The 20,960-nt window shown below is 44.1% G+C and overlaps 1 protein-coding gene across 4 annotated transcripts; it reads left to right on the top strand.

The window, feature by feature from the left end:
- The first annotated feature begins 7,090 nt into the window (after nt 1-7,090).
- Nucleotides 7,091-15,587, top strand: LOC121202449 (hemicentin-1-like). 4 transcript variants are annotated; one of them, XM_055511811.1, is made up of 13 exons: nt 7,091-7,650; nt 7,803-8,136; nt 10,553-10,897; nt 11,078-11,278; nt 11,403-11,753; nt 11,885-12,100; nt 12,397-12,747; nt 12,820-13,044; nt 13,122-13,379; nt 13,782-14,042; nt 14,314-14,401; nt 14,507-14,564; nt 14,854-15,587. In XM_055511811.1, exons 2-13 carry the CDS (start codon nt 8,124-8,126, stop codon nt 14,929-14,931), a joined length of 2,445 nt encoding a protein of 814 aa, XP_055367786.1. In that variant the 5' UTR covers nt 7,091-7,650; nt 7,803-8,123; the 3' UTR covers nt 14,932-15,587. The 4 variants fall into 4 exon arrangements, with proteins under 4 accessions (XP_055367786.1, XP_055367790.1, XP_055367801.1 ...); XM_055511815.1 differs by having other exon boundaries at nt 7,091-7,236; XM_055511826.1 differs by having other exon boundaries at nt 7,091-8,194.
- Nucleotides 15,588-20,960: the final 5,373 nt, after the last annotated feature.

The raw sequence follows: 20,960 nt of genomic DNA on the forward strand, positions 1-20,960 counted from the left end.
GGTCCAGCAGACAGAGCCATCAATGGGAAGGATCCGTCTACTGGCCCCCCCGGAAGGAGCCCCCAGATTCCTGGACAAGTGTGTATGACTAATGCAATTAAAACTGCAGAGCATCCCACTTGGGAGGGACGGAACCACTTCCCAGTAGCCCCGGTCCCTCCATCAGCAGGACGCCCCTTGCAGACCTAAGTGAATGAATGCGGAAAAATGTAGTTGGGAAGCAGAGCACCAGGGTCCGCAGAGCCAGGTTCCCAACTGGCTCTGCTACCTATCCCACCATCCCCCACAACCCCCAGCCAGGAAGGGACAGCCGAGACCCAGGGACCGCAGTACTACTGCCCAGGCGCCACACGCAGCACAGCCAGAGCCTCACCCTTCTTTCACACTTACCCATTCTCTCGCTCAAGTATGCCCATGCTCGCCCCGTGTAGTGCTACACTCAAACCCACACACATACTCTGCGGTTGTGCATTGAGGGCCAGCCTCCGCCCAGGGCCCAATGAAGGTTCTAGCCTGAGTAGTCCGCCAACCCCCCCTGCAACAGGCCCGAGCAGTTACCAGAGGGCGTCGGACCGCTAGGGCAGGCAGCGCCCCACCCGAGCAGGGGCAGCGCACCAGGGGAGAGACACCCCTCTGGGCACAGGCAGGCACCCCCAGAGGGAGTCCCCCGGACGCAGGTCACCCAGGTCTCCACCCCCAGGTCCGCCCCCCGCACACCGGCAGGGAGGCCCGCCTCCGGCTCCCCGGAGACAGGCACACGCCAACCCTCAAAATGGTCCCACTCCGGCACAGGGCCGCCGGTCTCAGCAGCCACCACACCCCCGCCACAGGGGACCCATGCGGCCAGCCCAGAGTCCATCAACTCGTTGTCCTGGTTCCTTAGGCAGGCAGGCACCCCCAACCACTAGTCACCCCACCACCACTGTGCCAGACATGACGCAGTACCCGAGCCCCACGCATCCTTACCTGGAAATGGAATCAATCAGAGTATAGTTTTGGTCATTGATTTGATGAAGCAGACAATGTGTCTAAGGTGGTATAATCTAACAAGCTGTTCAGGTATTGAGTAATGCTTAATTTTTTTTTGTTTTCCAGTTCATGAGGATGATTTTCTTTGCGACACAGAGGGCAGAAAGAAGTGTGTGTGATGAGTTTGTCTCTAGATCAAGCCCACTTAGATCTCCTAGAAGACAAAGTGCAGGGGCTGCTGGGATTGGACAGCTTAACTGGGTTGACAGGTGTTCACATACTCTTTGCCAAAATTGCTGCACAGGTGAACATGACCAGAATGCATGTAGGAATCTATCTGCTGTGTTATCTGTACAGTGAGGGCAAATATTTGAGTTTGTGAGACCCATTTGGAACATCCTTTGTCCTGTATAGTGAGTTCTATGAAGAATTTTGTATTGTATTAGTTGTAAATTTGTATTTTTTGTCATTCTGAATAAATTAGAACATATGTTATTCCAGAACGTGTAATTAGTGGTGATATTGAGATCAGCTTCCCATTTAGAGATCGGAAGGCTCACTGTCTGGTCTACATTGGAAATTAACATATAGATTTTGGATACTGTCTTTTTCCCTGATATATCAATAAATCGCTCTATTACTGGTGGTGGTTGCATGTGGATGGCAGTATTCTTACTTTTTGCATTAAGTATTGACTTTAGTTGTTGGTATTCTAAGAAATTGGCACTAGTGATTTCATAGTGAGACACTAGTTCTTCAAGTAAACTTGTCTCTTGTGAAAACATGTTTCAGATGTGTTATCCCTTTGATATGCCAAGTTGGAAAGTGTATTGCCTTTTTGTTTTGTATGATGTCTGGATTGTTCCAGAGAGGTGTGTTTTGGCAAAGAGTAAGCGAAGACCCATTAATTTTAAGGAACTCCCACCAGGCTTGCAGAGATGCTTTTATGCTAATGTTCTGGTAACAACTATGATGTTTGATTTTGGTGCTGATAAAGGGCAGATCTGCAACTTTAATATTTCCACAAAATGTTTGTTCAGTGTCTATCCAGGAGGAGTCTGCTGGCATGGGTTTTATCCATTTGTGGACATGGTTCAGTCTATTGGCAAGAAAATAGTGGTGGAAGTTAGGTAGTTCTAGGCCGCCGCAGCGTCTGGATTTTTGAAGAGTTTTTAAACTAATTTGTGGTGGCTTGGTTTTCCACACAAACTGTGAGATGTAGGAGTCTAATGTCTTAAACCACGCCTGGGCTGGCTGAGTTGGAATCATTGAGAATATGTAATTAATTTTTGGCAGGATCATCATTTTTATGGTGGCAATTCTTCCCATAAGTGAAATGGGTAAGGACTGCCATCTTTTGAGGTTGGCTTCTATTTGTTTTAATAATGGATTGTAGTTTAGATCAATAAGCTCTGATAGCCTAGACGACAATTCAATGCCCAAGTATTTAATGTTCCCTGAATGGAGTGTGGTAGAAGAGATGTTAGTCACCTTAAGGTTAAGTGGTAGCACTATAGATTTGGTCCAGTTAATAGAGTACTCTGAAAGTCCTGAGAATTCATCTATGAGGCTGATAGTTGTAGGAAGAGACGTCTGTGGCTCCAGGAGAAACAGTAACACATCGTCAGCATATAAACTTATTTTATGATTTACTGATTTGGTCGATATTCCAGTAATTCCTTCATGCTGTCTTATTGCTGCAGCTAGAGGTTCAATAAATATTGCAAATAGTGATGGGGAAAGTGGGCAGCCCTGTCTTGTCCCTCTATGCAGATTAAACCTTGGTGAGATCTGGTTGTTTGTTCTGACTGCAGCGTTTGCTGGGTTGTATAATATTTGGATGCAGTCTATGAATGTTTCCCCAATGCCGAATTTGTAAAGAGTGGCTAAAAGAAACTTCCAGTTTACTCTATCGAAAGCTTTTTCTGCATCTAAGGAGACGATGGCTGATTCTAGTTTATGGATGGTGACATAATCAATTAAATTAATTAGTCTGTTCATATTGTTTGTTGACTGTCTACCTTTAATGAAGCCTGTTTGATCAGAGTGAATTATATATGGAGTGATTTTTTCTAATCTTCTAGCAAGTGCTTTACACACTATTTTTAGATCTACATTTATTAGTGAAATTGGTCTATAACTCGATGGGAGTGTAGGGTCTTTCCCTGGTTTTTGGAGCAGGCTTATGAAGGCAGAATTCATATTTGTGGGTAATGAATGTTGTTGTTTAATTTCAGCGACCATTTTGTAAAAGCTGGGTGCCAGCATGGACCAGAACCCTTTATAAAATTCAGTTGGGAATCCATCTGGTCCTGGAGCTTTTTTATTGGGCATCTCCTGCAGAGCTTCATGTAGTTCTGCCAAAGATAACAATGAGTCTAGAGTTGTAGATTGTTCTTCATTTAGCTTTGGCAGTTCTAGTTTATTCAGAAACGCCTCTATGGCTGAGGTGGGTGGATCTATTTGGGACGTATATAACTCTTGGTAAAAGTTTTTAAAGGTATCATTTATTTCATGGGGATCACGAGTTCACGATTCCTGGTTGATGGTGTGGCTGTCTTAATCAACGAAATGGACATTGGTGCATGATCACTGATTGTGATAGAGTGAATATTGGTGTCAGAGACATCTTGTAAGACTGAGTTATTTACTAAAATATAATCTATACGGGAGTGAGAGTGGTGAACTGGTGAGAAAAAGGTATATTCCCTGGATGTAGGATGAAGAGAACGCCATGTGTCACAGAGACCAAAGTCATCCATGTACTGTTTTAAGGTCTGTACTGATTGCCAGTTCCTGTTGCTCACAGCTTTGCTTAGCCTGTCCAACTCTGGGTTAAATACTAAATTAAAGTCCCCTCCTACTATAAGTTTGGAACCAGAGTGAGCAGACAGTGATGTGAAGAAGCTGTGAAAGAAAGAGGGGTCGTCAGCATTAGGGCCATACACATTAGCTATGCAATATTCAATGTTTCCTATCAGGATATTAATGATTATATATCTCCCTTCTGGATCTACAATGGTATCGTTATGAGTAAAGTTAATCTTTTTATTTATCAGGATGGCGACCCCTCTTTGTTTAGAATTGTAACCGGCTAAGTAAGCATGTGGGAACTCTGCTGATGCCAGAGTGTAATTTATAATTTTGGGAATATGGGTTTCCTGTAGTAAAACAATGTCTGCTTGTAGGGTTTTCAAATGGTTAAATATTTTAAATCGTTTCTCCTTCTTATTGATTCCACGTACATTCCAAGTGACAATCTTCAGTGGTGTCATATCTTACCTGACTGCTGTGGATCACTAGTCTTGTGTGTATGTAGTGTGACAGACTTTAGGTGTGTGGCTAACCTTAAGTACCTGTGTATTCTGAGTTGTGTGTTACCTATGTATGTGCACGTGTTTCCCCTGTGCAGTAGATGTTTGTGTGTGGCTGCTGGAGGGCTACATAGCTGGCTGACTACGTGGAAGAAGAACAGAGAAAAGAAGGATGTAGACAGTGTGGAGTGAAAGTAGGTGAAGGAAAAAGAGTAAAGGGAAGGAAAATTAAAGTGAAAGGAAAGTGAGTGATTACGTATGGTGAGCGCTTTGCAAAGTGAGTGAGTGAGTGACATTAGATGGACAATAAGCATTTACATTGTACATTCGATGTACTCGAAACTTTCTTCGGTGTTATCCAGAATGGTAGGGTGGTTGATTATTTTCCGTAAGATAAGGTAGTTATTTATTTATTTAAATTGGTGGATAGTTTGTCGCGCTGTTGTTTACTACCGGTGTCGCGCCGCCTTGTTGAATTTCTCGTGCTGTTCTCGCAGAGTCTCGCGTTCTCTCACAGCATCGCGTTCCTCTCTCCTCATCGCGTCCCTCTCTCCTCATCGCGTCCCTCTCTCCGAGAGGTGGCCCACTCTGACCTCGGTGCTGTCTCTGTGGCTGCTGCAGCTCTGCCTGGGGGGCTCTGTGTGGGCGGCTTGGGTCGCAACACCTGCCCTCCTGGAACTGACGGTGTGTGGGCTCCCTGGCTGCTAGGATTCCTTCCTCTACTTGTTGGATGGGCGTAGTGGCCGAGCCCCTCACATCACCACAAGTGGCATTGTTCATGCACCAACGTCTGCCTCTGTCAGGTTTTGGGTTCACTTCCTGTTTTATTTTGTATTTCCAGTTTCTATTGTCATCCTGTTAGTTTCAGCCTCACTTCCGGTCTTGGATTAGTCATCACTCACCTGTGTATTTAACCACCACCAGTCACCATAGCCAGTTGCCAGATCGTTGTATGCCAGTCATTACCTTCCAGCAATTTCTCAGTCCATCTTACCTTGTTTTGATCCTGTTTCGTGTTCCTGACCACTGACTCCTGCCTATTCCTGAATGGTACTGTTGCCTAGAAAGAACCTTTGATACTGACCGGATTGTATGACCTCGAGATCGCCTGTTCCCTGCCGGTACTGTAGCCGTATTGATTCTGTTAACGAACCATTGCCTGCTCTTAGACCTGATCCTGCCTGCTCCCTTGTGCTGTAATTCTGAGATTCTCTGTGTATGACCTGGACCGTTTTGTATTTAGATTTCTGGATAAACCTTTTTTTTACCACCTATCTTGTGTCCTCACTGTGCATGTGGGTCTGATCTCTGCCTAAGCCTGACAGCCTCATCCTTTGGGTGAACAATGTTAGGCTACAGCTTTACTAACCTTGTAGTGGGACACTCAACACCTGAGCTGATAAACAGGCTTTTTAAACCCAACTGTATTAGTGATACTTATCACTACCAATATCAATTGGTAGTGATATTCAATGTGTGAATATGGAAATTGTGGTGTTGTATGTCATGACTTTTATTAAGTAGAATGGGATATGTATAACAATGCATATGTGTATGTATATGATATGTATATGTTTGTATGAGTATGTGCACACACCTTAGCACTATTATTGGTATTAGTATTAATCTCCAAGGTAAACCACAGTACAACAGTTGTTTAGTTATGAATGTGTTAGCCTAAGGTTCATCCCTGCTTCTTATTTATTTTGCTCAGATTGTTTACTTACTTAACAGATTTGCTTGGTTTCAGTAGGTTTGATCAGAGGCTGTGAACCAGTGGTCATCACACCTAAATCTGACCACAGACCATGTAAACAAAAACACCCTCTTAAAGGAAGCCATAGATGGTGTTACTGCAGACACCACTAAGATAGTGAAACATTGGATGCTACAGGCCACAAAGAGAGCCTGTCTAAAGTACAGTTAGTTCAGACTAAGGTTATTTTCTGGGTCATTGTAATTACAGCTGATGGCAAATCCATCTCACCCAACAGAGTTGAAGCAATGTAAAACCTGCCTAAACCGTGCACGTAAAAACAGCTGATGTCTTTTCTAGGTCTTTGTTCTTATTGTAGGACTTTCGTTCCTAACTTTACTGTCTCTGAGGCCCCACTCAGTGTTCTGATGCAGATGTCTTCATCGTCCACTTCTTGTCTCACGTGGACGTCTGAGGCTGAACAACGTTCACTGACCTCATGCTTGCTCTTCAGTCGGCTCCTACTTTGGGTCTTCCTGATCTGACCCTACGACCGAAGCATACGAGCAAAAGCTGCTGCTGTTGCCTTGATTTGAACATAAATCAGAACATGTAGAAGATAAAGCTGCAGGACATGAACCTGAGCAGCTGCTACATCTGTAAAACCTGAAGGAAAGAGGAGCAGGTACAGATGTGGAGGCAGATGTTGTGTTCGTCGCCTGTTCCCCTGAGAGCAGCTCTGGGACTGAACTGATGTTCTTCAAACTTTGTCCTGAGGAGGAAAAGGTGCTGATGAAGCAGCAGAGTCAGGTTCTCATCTCTCTTCTCTCCTGAACTCCTCCACTTGAGGCAGGAACTGTCCCCTGACCTCGAGATAAAGCCAGAGAAGTGAAGAATCCTGAAGCAGAACCCGGTGGTGCAGAGGCTCAGACAGTGACCACTAAGTGGCAGCAGTAGGTAGGATGTGTAGACGACAGCAGCAGAATGTGGCCCCAGCGTCAGCGATGGACCACAGCTCTGACTCCACACCAAGCGTCTGTCTCATGTTTGAGCATCACCTCCCTCTAGTGGCCACGCTTCATCATTGCACATAGAGGCTTCATCCCTCTGGAAGCGTCCTGTCAGTAGCTAAACAGCTGAAGGTTCCTTCTCAGACACATGTAGTGAAACACAGACAGTTTTATCTCATCAGATCAGATTAGAGGCTGTGGACGTAACAGCAGCGAGTGGATTAGTGGTCGTCCTCCTCTGTGTCAGGTGCAGTATCTACATCTACACTTAAAAGGAGAGCGAGCTGTAATAACATGGTAACAGGCCACGTGTGTGTTCACTGGTGCAGAGGAGCGAGCAGATGCTTTATTTAATTAGCTGAATGTGGTGACGTCGGACGCTGTCGGATCCGACAGGAAGCAGACACATGCAGTTCAGGGTGATGCTGCTTCTGTCTGTTGTGTCTCTGCACGCTTGTGCTTCTACACCTGCAACAGCCTGAAGGCCGGAGGATGAAACAGGAAATCACTGGAATGCAGCTTCACACCGTTTGATCCACAGCTCGTCGTATTCTGGTTTCTGCTCCTGTGGACGCGAGGACCGACTCAGGCGACACAGCTCGTCTCAGCGTGAAGACAAACTGTTCTGTGACGATCAGAGACCTCAGACAGAGCGACTCAGGTGTTTACAGGTTCAGCTTCATCACAAAGCGCCCGGGGGGAGTTTTACTGGAGAACCTGGAGTCACGTTGTCTGTCCCGTAAACAGCATTATTATTGGTCAATGACTCTTCTAGGCTGCGTTCATGAAGGTTTCCGTGTTCCCCTCTTTCAGATCTGCAGGTGCAGGTGATCAGATCCCAGCTCCAGCAGGAACCGACCGGCAGAGCTGAAGCGTCAGAGCTGCTCCCGATCGCACGACTACATGTGGTGCAACCAGGGCCAGACGCCTCAAAGGTCATCACCTCAGTATTCACTCACATCCGTCCCACAGACAGATGTTCCTGTGCTGTAGCAGGACATGAGAAGCTTCTGTCATCACTGACGTCAGAGCTGAAGATGGCGGCAAATGTTCCTGTGAAGCCTGGACCAGTAGAGGGCGACGTCGCAGCACCGTCCACCTGTCGCTAGCTGTGGGTGCGGCTTCATCTGACAGATGTTAGCAGCTGGTGAGAAACCACTGACCTGCTCCAACTGCATGTGGGTCGTCTCTTCTTCTTCTTTCTGGTTTGTGTTCACCTGGATGTTAATAGAACACGTTTATTCCTGTGATGATGAATCACCAGCTCCTTTGGGTGCTGATGGTTGATGGGTGATGAATGTAACCTACATTTAACTTAGTGTTTTATAAAGGATGGAAAATGTTGGTTGTGGTTCTGGTCAACTGTTCCTTGTGACTTCACGTCCTCAGCTGAAGCTTCAGTGTTGCACATTCAGACTTTCTTGCTCTGGGTTTCTCTCTGTGCTCAACCAGGTTTTAAACATTTAAAAGCTAAAGGTGCCAGAGGATCAAGCAAGCAGAACCCTTTGTTATATTAGACAGGAGAGTCCCTCCACTTAATAAAGATGTGGGACAGATGTGGCCCAGGGCGGCATCAGGCGTCTCCAGGGTCTGTTTGATCAACGCAGGTGCATTCAAACACGTTGTTCCAGCTTTTATACAGTTAGAATTTCATCTACTCTAACTATAATACACTATGTAATAAAAGTACTGACCATGCACGTGTAACAGCTACCGTCTTATGCTGCTGGTGCACTGAAATCAAGCTATTCTCAGCATTTTGTTGCAGCCTGAACAGACTGGACTCTTGAGGCCTCGTGTCCTTGTGGCACCTTTTATGAGCCCAGGTTCTGTTGGAGCTTTTATCCCGTTCTCACAAACAGTCACACTGGTTGTCAGCTACTGTGTCTCTGTCTCTGCTCACCCACGTCATCATGTCATCCACACGCTCACCTTTGACCTTTACCATAAATAACTAAAGAATGGATTCACCACAAATTACAAAGTACTAAATGAAAAATGTTAAACTTTATCCTCTGACAAAAAGACTTTATAAATTATTAAATATTTCTAGGTCGGAACAACGTTGTGTGTTTATCATTACCTTTGTTCACCAGGAAACAGAAACGATCCGTATGATACGATATAAGTGTAACATTTTAAAGAAATACTCTTTAAAATGGGGACCGTATTTACATTCAGGCGCCTTTTATTCATTTATACTAAATTCGTAGGTAGAAATGTGTCTTAACGTGGTTTATTAGAGTTTATTTTAATGTTAACTCTCCAGTGTCTGTGTTTCAACAACATCTACCGTTCAGTGAGTCATGAATTGCTCGGCTCCATTTCACAGCTTCGTGGGTGAGTTCACAGCTGGAAGTTGTTTCCTTTGCACTTTGTGATCGGACTCATGTGACAGTGATGAAACCACAGATACACAGTGTTACAAGGTTGATGTATTTTTAAACATCACACCTGGTAGAACACACTGAAAAGAACAAAGCTTTACTCCTTAAAGCTGCTTGGGTCAGTTTTTAACGTTTGCTAATCAGTAGTTTGACTTTGACGTAATCAATTGACGTGATTGAGACCAGAAACACGTATTACACATAAAACATCACATTGGGTGTTTGTATTGTTTCCTGTGAACAGGAGCATATTAATAGAGAGGAAGGAAGCGTGGTGCATTTTCCGTGGTTCTGTCTTTTGCTCACATGAACACATGAGCTCAGAGGAGCAGCTATGGCTTCAGCAGCATCAGCTGCATTAGTGCTTCTGCTTCTGTCTCCACCAGGTAATGTAGGTTCTCACTGACTCCAGATCAGGTCACACTTATTCAGAGCAGCCTCCAGTGAGTGGGATCGTCAGGATCTGATGTTTGAGTAGCAGATAAAGAACACGTGTTCCGGTCCGTTTGGGTCTAAACTAACGTTTATTAGACGCTTTCCTGTTCTGTTTAGTTCATTAACGACGACAAAGACGACAGTGACTGGATAATAACCACACAGTAATAAATGTAAATGCTCTGTTCTTTTCTACCTCGTCAGTGATCAAAGCCTTTGGAGCTCAGTGTTCTGCCCAAGGGCACGTCAGCACTGAAGCAGCCAGGAATCAAAGCACAGACCTTATGATTGCAGCTTTTTAATATTTGCTTCTCAGCAGCAGTGAGTTTGTCTAAATCACAACTCTGATCAATAACAGCGTCACATATGTCAAACTGCGTCTTTGTCTTCGTTGCCAAACGCTGGGATGTGAAGTGTCGTCCATTCACATCTGGGACCAAATTTAAAAAGTCTCTGTATGTTGTTGATGAATTGTTACACAATCAACACTCATCTCTGTCGGCTGATGTGTCCAAACTGATATCACATCGTTCCTCATTTGTTAGAATCACATTTACCAGTAACGTTTATAAAAGCAGTAAACTGAAGAACAAACTCTGATGAAGTCATTAAAAGCTGCCTGAATTAGTCGAGCAGATCCTGCAGGTGTAACATGAAGCTCACATGATATCTGCTCAATGGTTACGTGTCCTCTACATGAACTGATCTGGGATCTGGTCTCTGCTTTGCTCTGTGTTACAGTGGTTCAGGGTCAGAAAGGCTGGAAAGTCACTTACAGCTCTGATGTCTGTGTCTCAGAAGGATCAACGGTGGAGATGCGCTGCACCTACACATACCCAGACCCACAACATTCTAGGGTAGAAGACAAATTCTGGTTCACTAGAGTTGAGGGATATCGATATGTGGAGCTGAGAAAAGCCTCAGTGTTTGCAGGTCGTCTCCAGGAATCCTGTAATAGAAACAGCTGCAGTCTGAGAATCACAGACGTGAGACAGAGCGACGCAGATGTTTATTATTTTAGATTCAGCACAAACCAGTATAAAGGGAGATTTACTGGTGAACCTGGAGTCACTTTATCTGTCAAAGGTAACACTTTTACTTTAATGTTTTTTGGACTCATGGTGAAATCAATGTTTGAAGTTTAGCACAGCTGATGATAAAAACCATAAGAAATCCAGTCTGAACTATTGGATCAGATGATGCATTAAACTGCTACTGATGTAAAATATTTACACTTTGTACATTTATTTGTTGTTGTGCATCCAGATCTACAGGTCGAGGTTCAAAACAGTAACAAGCTCCAGTGTTTCAGCAGCTGTCGTCTCCCTGATCATTCGTCCTTCATCTGGTACAAGAACGGACACAAGATTTATGGAAACCAGAAAGTAATATATGGATCTTCCAGTTCAGCAGACAGTTATTCCTGTGCTCTCAGTGGACGTGAGGATTTCCCTTCTGCTTCAGTCTGTGAGTTTACTCCTCAATTCTAACATTTTATATTATATATTTACATTAAACTCAGCAACTGTGAACCTGCTGTTCTACTGATGTAACTGTAACAGTGGTGATTGAACATGGTTTTATTTTCCAGGTGTCAGTGGTCAAACCTGCAACAAGTTGATTTACACCGACAGAAGCATCTGCGCCGTCAAAGGATCATCAGTGGAGATTTCCTGTACTTATAACAGTCATAGTGGATCCATCACCTCTAAGTTCTGGTTCCGTTCTGACCGTAGTGGTCAGAGTCCTTCACAGCCTCAGGACCTTCGTACAGACGTCCAGTTTACAGGTCGTGTTCAGGTCAATTATACAACAAGAAGACGCTCCACTCTGAGAATCTCTGATGTGACAGAGACGGATTCAGGACAGTACGGCTTCACATTCAGAGCAGGAGGCTTTGAGTGGGGCCGTAGTTTATCTGGACCCAGTCTGACTGTCACAGGTACTGACCAACACACACAGCGGAATGTAGAAAACACACAACTTAAGTGTGTTAAGACATAGTTACACATGTTCTTGTATGGTTTATGAACCTTTATTATGTGTGAATTCAAATTGTTCTTTTTTTACCAGACCCAGATCTGCAGGTTCTAGTTTGGACATATTCTACGTGGCCAAAGCTCCAGTGTTTCAGCAGCTGTCGTCTCCCTGATCATTCGTCCTTCATCTGGTACAAGAACGGAGACAAGATGAATGAAAACCAGAAAGAAATATCTGCATATTCCACTTCAGCAGACAGTTATTCCTGTGCTCTCAGTGGACGTGAGGATTTCCCTTCTGCTTCAGTCTGTGAGTTTCCTCCACTAACACACAGTAACAGCATTGAGCCACTGTTCATCTTGACCTGGTCATGATTCACTAGGAGCTGCACACGCACACATTTCTGACTGAACTCATCACTGATGTCTGTCAGTCAACGTCTGTTGGCTCAGTTTTAGGTGAAACCACGAGTCATGAAGCGTCTGACGTCTCAGAATGAACAACCACTGTTCAGTCCACCTTCGTCACAGAGGAACAACTATGGAAACATGATGTAAAAGCATTTCTACCAGAGTTGAGTTCAATTTGTACTTTTGATCTTTCAGGTGTTTACGGTGAAACCTGCAACAAAGTCATTTACACCGACAGAAGCATCTGCGCCGTCAAAGGATCATCAGTGGAGATTTCCTGTACTTATAACAGTCATAGTGGATCCATCACATCTGAGTTCTGGTTCCGTTCTGACCGTAGTGGTCAGAGTCCTTCACAGCCTCAGGACCTACGTACAGACGTCCAGTTTACAGGTCGTGTTCAGGTCCTTGAAGCAGCGACAGGAGGCTCCACTCTGAGAATCTCTGATGTGACAGAGACGGATTCAGGACAGTACGGCTTCACATTCAGAGCAGGAGGCTTTGAGTGGGGCCGTAGTTTATCTGGACCCAGTCTGACTGTCACAGGTACTGACCAACACACACAACCTGTGGAACCGCTGTGACTGTGATCTGACAGCTGCTTCTTCGTGGTCTCAGTTCTCCAGGTGCAGGTGATCACATCAACGCTCCAGGACTCTTACACTGACGCACAGCTCAGGTGTCTCAGCAGCTGCAGCTCAGCCGCTCGTCTTTCCTACGTCTGGTTCAAGAACGGACACCAGGTCCTGATGGAGGACGGGTCTTACAGAGGCCGCGTTCATCCTGGAGACGCCATCGTTTGTGCCTTAAAGGGACGAGAAAACTTCAAATCTGCCTCAGTGTGTGAGTTTGTTTTACTGTGACCATGAAACTGAAGGAGTCGTCACTGATCCCACATTTAATCAGTGTTTCTCCTGCAGATGCTCCAGATGTTCCCTCAGTGTCAGTGGTTCCCTCTGGTGACATTCTGGAGAACAGCCCAGTGACTCTGAACTGTAGCAGTGACGCTAACCCAGCAGCTAATTACACCTGGTACAGAGACTCACATCCTGAATCCACCCATGAAGGTCCACAGCTCGTCTTCAGCTCCATCCAGTTGAATCACTCTGGACTGTACGTTTGTGCTGCTGTGAATGAGCTGGGGAAGAGAAACAAGTTTGTGTCTCTTGATGTGAAATGTGAGTAAAAGTCCATTTCTTTTCCAAACACAGATTCTATATTAGTGTGACACCTTGTCCTTTTAATTATAGAAGGAATGTGTGTATTTCTGATGCACATGATCAAACGATGGTTGTGTTGTTACTGCTGAACTTAAAGAACTTAAGTACACAGTGATGCCTGAGACTCAACCTCTTGTTCATGTTTGTTTTTTTAATTTTGTTTAAATGTTTGACCCCTTGAATTTAGAAGTTCTATTCTTATATGCACCTCCTCTCTTCATTTACATTTCTAGAAGCTCTTAATTAGTGTTTGTGGCCTGGGGAGCAAAATGCTTAGATCATAAATCATGTTAAATTAATGTTAAATACTGTATGTTTTGCTATGAATTTTAACGTCACATGTTGATATTTCTCCTCCAGATGCTCCAGATGTTCCCTCAGTGTCAGTGGTTCCCTCTGGTGACATTCTGGAGAACAGTCCAGTGACTCTGACCTGTAGCAGTGATGCTAACCCAGCAGCTAATTACACCTGGTACAGAGACTCACATCCTGAATTCACCCATGAAGGTCCACAGCTCGTCTTCAGCTCCATCCAGTTGAATCACTCTGGACACTTTTACTGTGAAGCTGAGAACCAGCTGGGGAGGAGACGCTCTGAGTTTGTCTCTATCAATGTGGAACGTGAGTGAAGCAGTGATGTTTATAAAGCAGTATGTGAATCTGCACGTCTCAGACTGACCTGCTCCAACTGCATGTGGGTCATCTGTTCTTCCTCTTCTGTGGGTGAAGTAGGATCAAGTCTTGCAGATTTGATCCTATTTCCTAGTATTGCTTGAATAAAGATTTAACATTCCATTTGAGGGTTTTGGATGACAGACACAGGGTGGATGGTTAAATGTTGTGTAGATTCTCCCATCAGAGTCTTGAGGTTAATACTTTTTTCTATTTCCAGGTAAATCAGTGATGATAATGAAAATAACCAGGCTGACTCTTGTGGTCCTGATGCTGATTCCTGTGTTTGTCCTGAGTCTGTGGACGAGGTAAAACAATAAACATCCACCACTTTCATCACTCATCTTTCATTTGCTTTTGTTTATGAAATCATCACCTGCACTTTGTTGAACTTTTTATTTAATTGGAATCAGGAAGAAAACAGCTCTGATTCCAAGGTCTGAATGGAACAAACCTGCAGAGACATTAGAGGTGAGAGGCTGTTATGAGTCCATCCATCCATTTTCCAAACCTGGGGAGAACGAGCACCAGGGTTGAACCCAGAACCTTCTCGCTGTGCTACCCACCGAACCACTGTGCCGCCCTGTTATGGGTCTTATACTACATTATATATACAGTAATTGTAACAGAAATAAATAAATGAACTCATTAGAACTCTTTAGTTTTATCATTTAAGTAAAAAAAATATTTAGTACATTTTTCCAGATTTCACCAATAGGTAAATATCGTTTTATTGATTTTGCTCATGTGTCTCCTTCAGTCAGAACCTTTGCCTGATTATGAAAACATGACTGCAGCACAGACAGACGACACAGAGGAGCAGGACGACCTGGTGTGACCTCCAGTCCCATAAGAAACAGACCACGTGAAAATTATACAGCAACAAAGTTTCATCATGTGATTCGGTCCAGATGCTGTGAAACTAAAAGCACAAATGAGTTTTAAATGAACTAATTAATTTGTTTTCTGTGGAAGCAGATAAACTTCAAATACAGAAGCATGAGTTTAAACCCTCACACAAACAATGACATTAAACCATTTAAAAATCTCAAGGTCAGACATTTACAGCTGTTTTATTCTGCTCATATTAAATGCACACAGTTTATAGTTTTTTGCTGGATTTGTTTTTCACTGTTATTTACTTTAATTGACTGCATTCATATCCTGGTTATATTATCTCTAGATATTGTAATTAACATTAAGGAAACATGGAAACACTCGCTGTAGTTTGTTACTGGAAGCATTGGACAAAGACACAACTGGACCTGGTGCAACAGCTGTTACAGTTAAACAATACGTCAGATTATTAATCCTAATCACGTCCTGCTGTGATGCAGATCACATGTGCATCTAATGCAACATCTGCTAATTATCTGTAGTTTGAGTTTGTCCTTTGATCAATGTCAATTATTTGCAACTAGCAGGTGTAATTGTTTTGAATGATGGTCATGTGGCCTCATGTTTGATGCTGATCTTGAAATAAACATAAAATTACCCCTATGGTCGTAGTTGTGGTAGTTTCATGCTGTTCTATATGGGGTGCCGAATGTAAAAGGAGCCCCGAAAACTAGTTTTCTCACATGTAACTAAATGACACAACATGTTTTCTCATGTTTAGTTAAATGGTCAAAAGTCTAAATGTAAATGTTAAATGTAATGTTAAATGTTGAAAACATTGGATTAACATTGAACCTGCTATTGGATTTAACAGAACTAGATGTTACTCTCTCAATCTGTGACAAATGAACAGTAACAATAATCACAACATCCCGCAACTCTCATTAAATTAAGTGTCTCACTTAATGAGACACGTGGGCTGCCGCTCAGACATGATCTGATCCAGTCTTGGTGGAACGGGGGAAAGGCTCGCTCTCATTGTGGCCTCCACGCTTCAGTGCTTCGTTGGATAGCGTTAGGCCACACTCAACACACTGGGCTCTGCCTCACTACTAGCTCTGATCACAAACACAAACTTTATAAAGTCAGGTTTGTATTTGCGCACAAATTTAGCCTTTGAACTAAGAGATCGGCACTACTTTCACCCTCATTTGTTCGCTTTACAAACTTGTCCATTTTCAGCCAAGTAGTGATGGGTCCGGCAACACCGATGCGTCGAGCTCTTAGAGCGAAACACTGTGTCGGTGCGCGCATCGCGTTGGGAAAGTCACGTGACCGATACAGTTCCTGCATCAGTCACTGTGTGACGCGCCAGACTGTGTTTATAAGGAAGCGCATGTGTCGGGATGCATCTGCCGAAAGGAATCATCTATAATTCATCTCATAACGGAAAATAAGGTTTCTTTTTTGATTTAATTTTATGATAAAGTGAAAGTGTATTATTAAAATAATTAATTAATTTTAAAAAGTTTTCACTTGCTCAATTTGAATTCAGATTAATTTCCAAAGTGACTCTTTACTAATCATATTGTTTTATGCAGGTTAAATGTCGCATTTGTTGGACAGAAATTTCCTATTTAAACCAAACCACCTCACAGTGTGTTGACTCCAGCAACACTTCTAGACCCCAGATTTAAATCACTGGTTCACACTGGTTCCGCAGTTCCTCCAAGTGCAATGAGGCCGTCAGTAGACTGCAGTCAGAACAGCAGCTGTCTACACCCACTTCAGGCATGTTATTCAGCATTATTTGTTTCTTTTTGTTTGGAAATGGTGTACTAAAATGGCAGTGTGTTGTTTCTAGATAACCTTTGGCAAGATCTCCTCATTGCAGTGGGCTGAGAGACCACATTTGTTTAAAAAAAAAGAAAGGCATCTTCATTCACAACATGTTCACTTAGATTTTTACGTTATGATACACTTTATCGACTGTATCTAAAAATATTAATTTTAAATGTAAATGAAGATATGAAAATAATACTATATAACATACAATGGCTTAAATTATATTATTGCATATATTAACTCACAAAATCAGTGTCAGATGAGTCTGTCAACTAGGTTGCCTGTAGGGAGTTTTAATGTCCAGCAGGTGTCAGTATTCAGTGACACAGTATCAATACAGTTTTGCAATGTGTCAAACGTTTCATGACGCCTCATCTACCCATCACTACAGCCAAGCGTTTGCGGCTGACTTCTTTTTCTGCTGCTTTTTAATGGAGCGTGTTGACACCTGATTGCCACCTAGTGGCGAGAAGCCGCATTGCGGTCCCGCAGCACATTCGGCCCACAATCGGACTGGCCTAGGCTATCAGAGCTTATTGATCTAAACTACAACCCATTATTAAAACAAATAGAAGCCATAGTCAAAAGATGACAGTCCTTACCCATTTCACTTATGGGAAGAATTGCCACCATAAAAATGATGATCCTGCCCAAAATGAATTACATATCCTTAATGATTCCAACTTAGCCAGGCCAGGTGTGGTTTAAGACATTAGACTCATACACCTCACAGTTTCGGTGGAAAACCAAGCCACCACGAGTTAGTTTAAAAACTCTTCAGAAATGCAGTACTGAACAATGTGCACAAATGAATAAAACTTATTGACTAGCTCTTTGTGAGAGAGTTTGTGGTAGGGGGTGTTGATGTATGTGTGTGTGTGTGTCTGTGTGAGTACGTATGCGTGAGGTGGGGTTGGTTTATTGGGGGTCCACCCTGGGTACGATGATCGCTCCCTACGGACCATGGGTCCTCGGGCTCCACTCTCTCAGGCCGACCCTCCCACCGGGGGAGTGTTTGCCCCTGGTTCTCATGGGGACAGCGTTGACCCCCGGTGGCCCACTCTGACCTCGGTGCTGTCTCTGTGGCTGCTGCAGCTCTGTGGGGGGCTCTGTGTGGGCGGCTTGGGTCGCAACACCTGCCCTCCTGGAACTGGAACTCCTGGAACTCACCCTGGCTTTTACAGGTGGCATTGTTCATGCACCAACGTCTGCCTCACCCTTTTAGTGAACAATGTTAAGCTACAGCTTTACTAACCTTGTAGTGGGACTCAACACCTGAGCACCTATGTCATGACTTTTATTAAGTAGTAAGGGATATGTATAACAATGCACATATGTATGTATATGATATGTATATGTTTGTATGAGTATGTGCTCATACCTTAACACTATTATTGGTATTAGTATTAATCTCCAAAGTAAACCACAGTACAAAAGTTGTTTAGTTATGAATGTGTTAGCCTAAGGTTCATCCCTGCTTCTAATTTATTTTGCACCGATTGTTTGCTGAACTGATTTGCTTGGTTTCAGCAGCTGGTTGCACCCCCACCCTCCACCCCCCCTACTGCACACACCCACCAAAGCAACAACTCAACCTGTCCACCAACACAGCAACATCACATATATTTAGGATTAGCTAAATAAAACATTATATAAACAAAGCATTAATCAAGAAGAACATATATATTTCTTATATACTGTAAAAGCAAAGCTGTCCATCACAATACGGCATTCAGCCTAATACATGCTGCTTGTTGAACTGCTGGACCAATAGAACCTGAGTCTGCCACCAGGGGCAACAGCATCCAGGATCATCCCTGATTCTACAGTGGATTTCACTGTATAGAGAAAAAAATGATTTTCATTGTTCAACTGTATTGGCTTTTTTTAATGAAAAAAAAAGAATGAAACATCACGACAAGAGATTAAATATAAGCAATTTAGGTTACAATTTTGTGTTGTTCTTTTACCTAAAAAGCAGGAAAAGCAGGAAACATGCATCTTCCGACACTGAACAGAGACACAAACTGGAAAACAGATGCCTAGATTCATCTTCAAACCAGTATCAACTTCCCCTGAGTGAGAGAAAAGTGCTGCTTCCAGCTGCTGACACTCCACACACTGAAGGTGAGTTGGACTCTAACATGTCTCAAAGTGAAAGTATGTGAGAAGGGAGGGAGCCAGGACTGACTGCACTTCCTGCTTGGTTTTCAGCTTGACTCAGACACTAAATGGCTTCCAGATCAGAGGAGGATCTCTGCTGTCCAGTCTGTCAGGACGTCTTTACAGAACCTGTTGTTCTGTCCTGCAGCCACAGCTTCTGTAGAGACTGTCTGAAGAGATGGTTGTAAGAGAAACCAACACAAGAGTGTCCAGTCTGTAAAAGACGATCTTCAAGAGAAAAAACATCTATTAATATGGTGATAAATAGAGCTCAGAGATCTCCAGAGACTCCTGAAGTCTGCACCAAGAGAAACTCAAACTTTTCTATCTGGACCTTCAGCAGCCAGTTTGTATGATCTGTAAAGATTCAAAGAAACACACTGGTTACCAGTTAAATAATAATAAGATAGAATTGTAGTATATTTAGGGATGTGTCGTTCAACCGAGCTGCATGTCTTAATTGCTACTGTCTGTTACCTCCTCTACAGGTCATTACTTGAGCTAAAATCAATAATTGTCAGGTTTTTGCCTGGGGGGGCCTCTTTGGTTTGCACTGTGGCCTTGAACGATCACGTTTGCCTCAGCTCCTGGGGGTCCGGTACCAGCCACACCTGCCTTGGTTCCTGTTGGTCTGGTACTGACCACGTCCGTCTTGATTCCTCGTGGCCCGATCCGGCCACGTTGGCCTCAATGTCTGATGATCCAGCTCCTGGCTGGCTCCGTCTCCATGTCTGGGGTCATTTCTGGTCCCGGCTCCGGCTTCCCGTCCGCCCTCGTCTCTGGTCCCGGCCCCGGCCTCTCGTCTGTCCTCGTCTCTGGTCCCGGCTCCGGCCTCTCGTCTGTCCTCGTCTCTGGTCCCGGCCCCGGCCTCTCGTCTGTCCTCGTCTCTGGTCCCGGCCCCGGCCTCTCGTCTGTCCTCGTCTCTGGTCCCGGCTCCGGCCTCTCGTCTGTCCTCGTCTCTGGTCCCGGCCCCGGCTCCCCGTCTGGCTTTGTCTTCGCGTCTGTCCTCGTTGGTGGTTCTGTTCCCGGGGTCTCGTCGTCCTCGTCTCCGGTTCTGACTCCAGCACCACGTCTGCCCTCATCTCTGGTCCGGGTTCCACATCGGTCTCCGGCTCTGGTTCTGGTCCCACGTCTGTCCTGGTCTCTGGTTCCGGCTTTCTGTCGGAGCCGTCCGCCTCGACTCCGCCTTCGTCGTGGCCGCTTGCCTGGGGGACGTCCTCTCCTGCCGCAGCGGTGGCGCGGTCTCTGCCATCACCGTCCACCTCGACTCCCGGGAGTCACGTTGATCACGTTTGGTCTAACTGTAATTAACGTTTGTTACAGCAAACGTGCTCAGTGAGAGAGCGTGAGTGGGCAAATGCTGCCCTGTAGCATGTTATGTTTCTTTGAGGAACAGTAGGTCTTAGACCAGCATCTGTTTTGCACACCACCCCTACAGGCTCCCACACGCACGGTGTTCATGGTATAAATGTATAAATCAATTACAGTGTATCACTGTTTCCATTTCAAGTGACTAGTGCCGTAGGTATATTTACTATAAGTATATACTGTATATGTGGTAGAGGGCTGCCCTGCATTAATATTATAAAATACCGATGGATATGGATGTTTAGAGTTCACAGAAATGAGTGATGAATGCTAAGTTAAAGGAACGAATAAGAGGCTAATCTAAAACATGAACCAATGACTACAAGTCTTAATTGCTCCTTCTTGTTACCTCTGTGGTAGAAATTTTCTGATAAAGAAGCTGATAAGAGTTGTTTTTTGTGTAATTTATTGTAATAACAGAGAAAACTACAAGATAATGGAAGAAGCAAATCAAAAGCCAGCTGGGGAGATCAGGGTAAACACCATGGAGGTATAATGCAACAATCTCACAACCCCTGGGGATTTTATTCTGAAGTCAAATTAGTCAGATTAGATTTGTGCGTGTGTAAAGTGATATATGCGTGTGTATCCAGATGTGTGCGTGCTAAACTAACCCTTCAGTGATGGACAATGATCACTCACACATCCATCAAC

This window comes from Betta splendens, chromosome 1, assembly GCF_900634795.4.
Source record: "Betta splendens chromosome 1, fBetSpl5.4, whole genome shotgun sequence".
Classification (NCBI taxonomy): domain Eukaryota; kingdom Metazoa; phylum Chordata; class Actinopteri; order Anabantiformes; family Osphronemidae; genus Betta; species Betta splendens.

Bases quoted from the DNA above. Each gene is read 5' to 3' on its own strand.
- LOC121202449 (XM_055511811.1), top strand. The intron at 12,101-12,396 runs GTGAGTTTCCTC...TTGATCTTTCAG, and splicing joins TTTCCCTTCTGCTTCAGTCT to GTGTTTACGGTGAAACCTGC. The intron at 14,043-14,313 runs GTGAGTGAAGCA...TTCTATTTCCAG, and splicing joins TGTCTCTATCAATGTGGAAC to GTAAATCAGTGATGATAATG.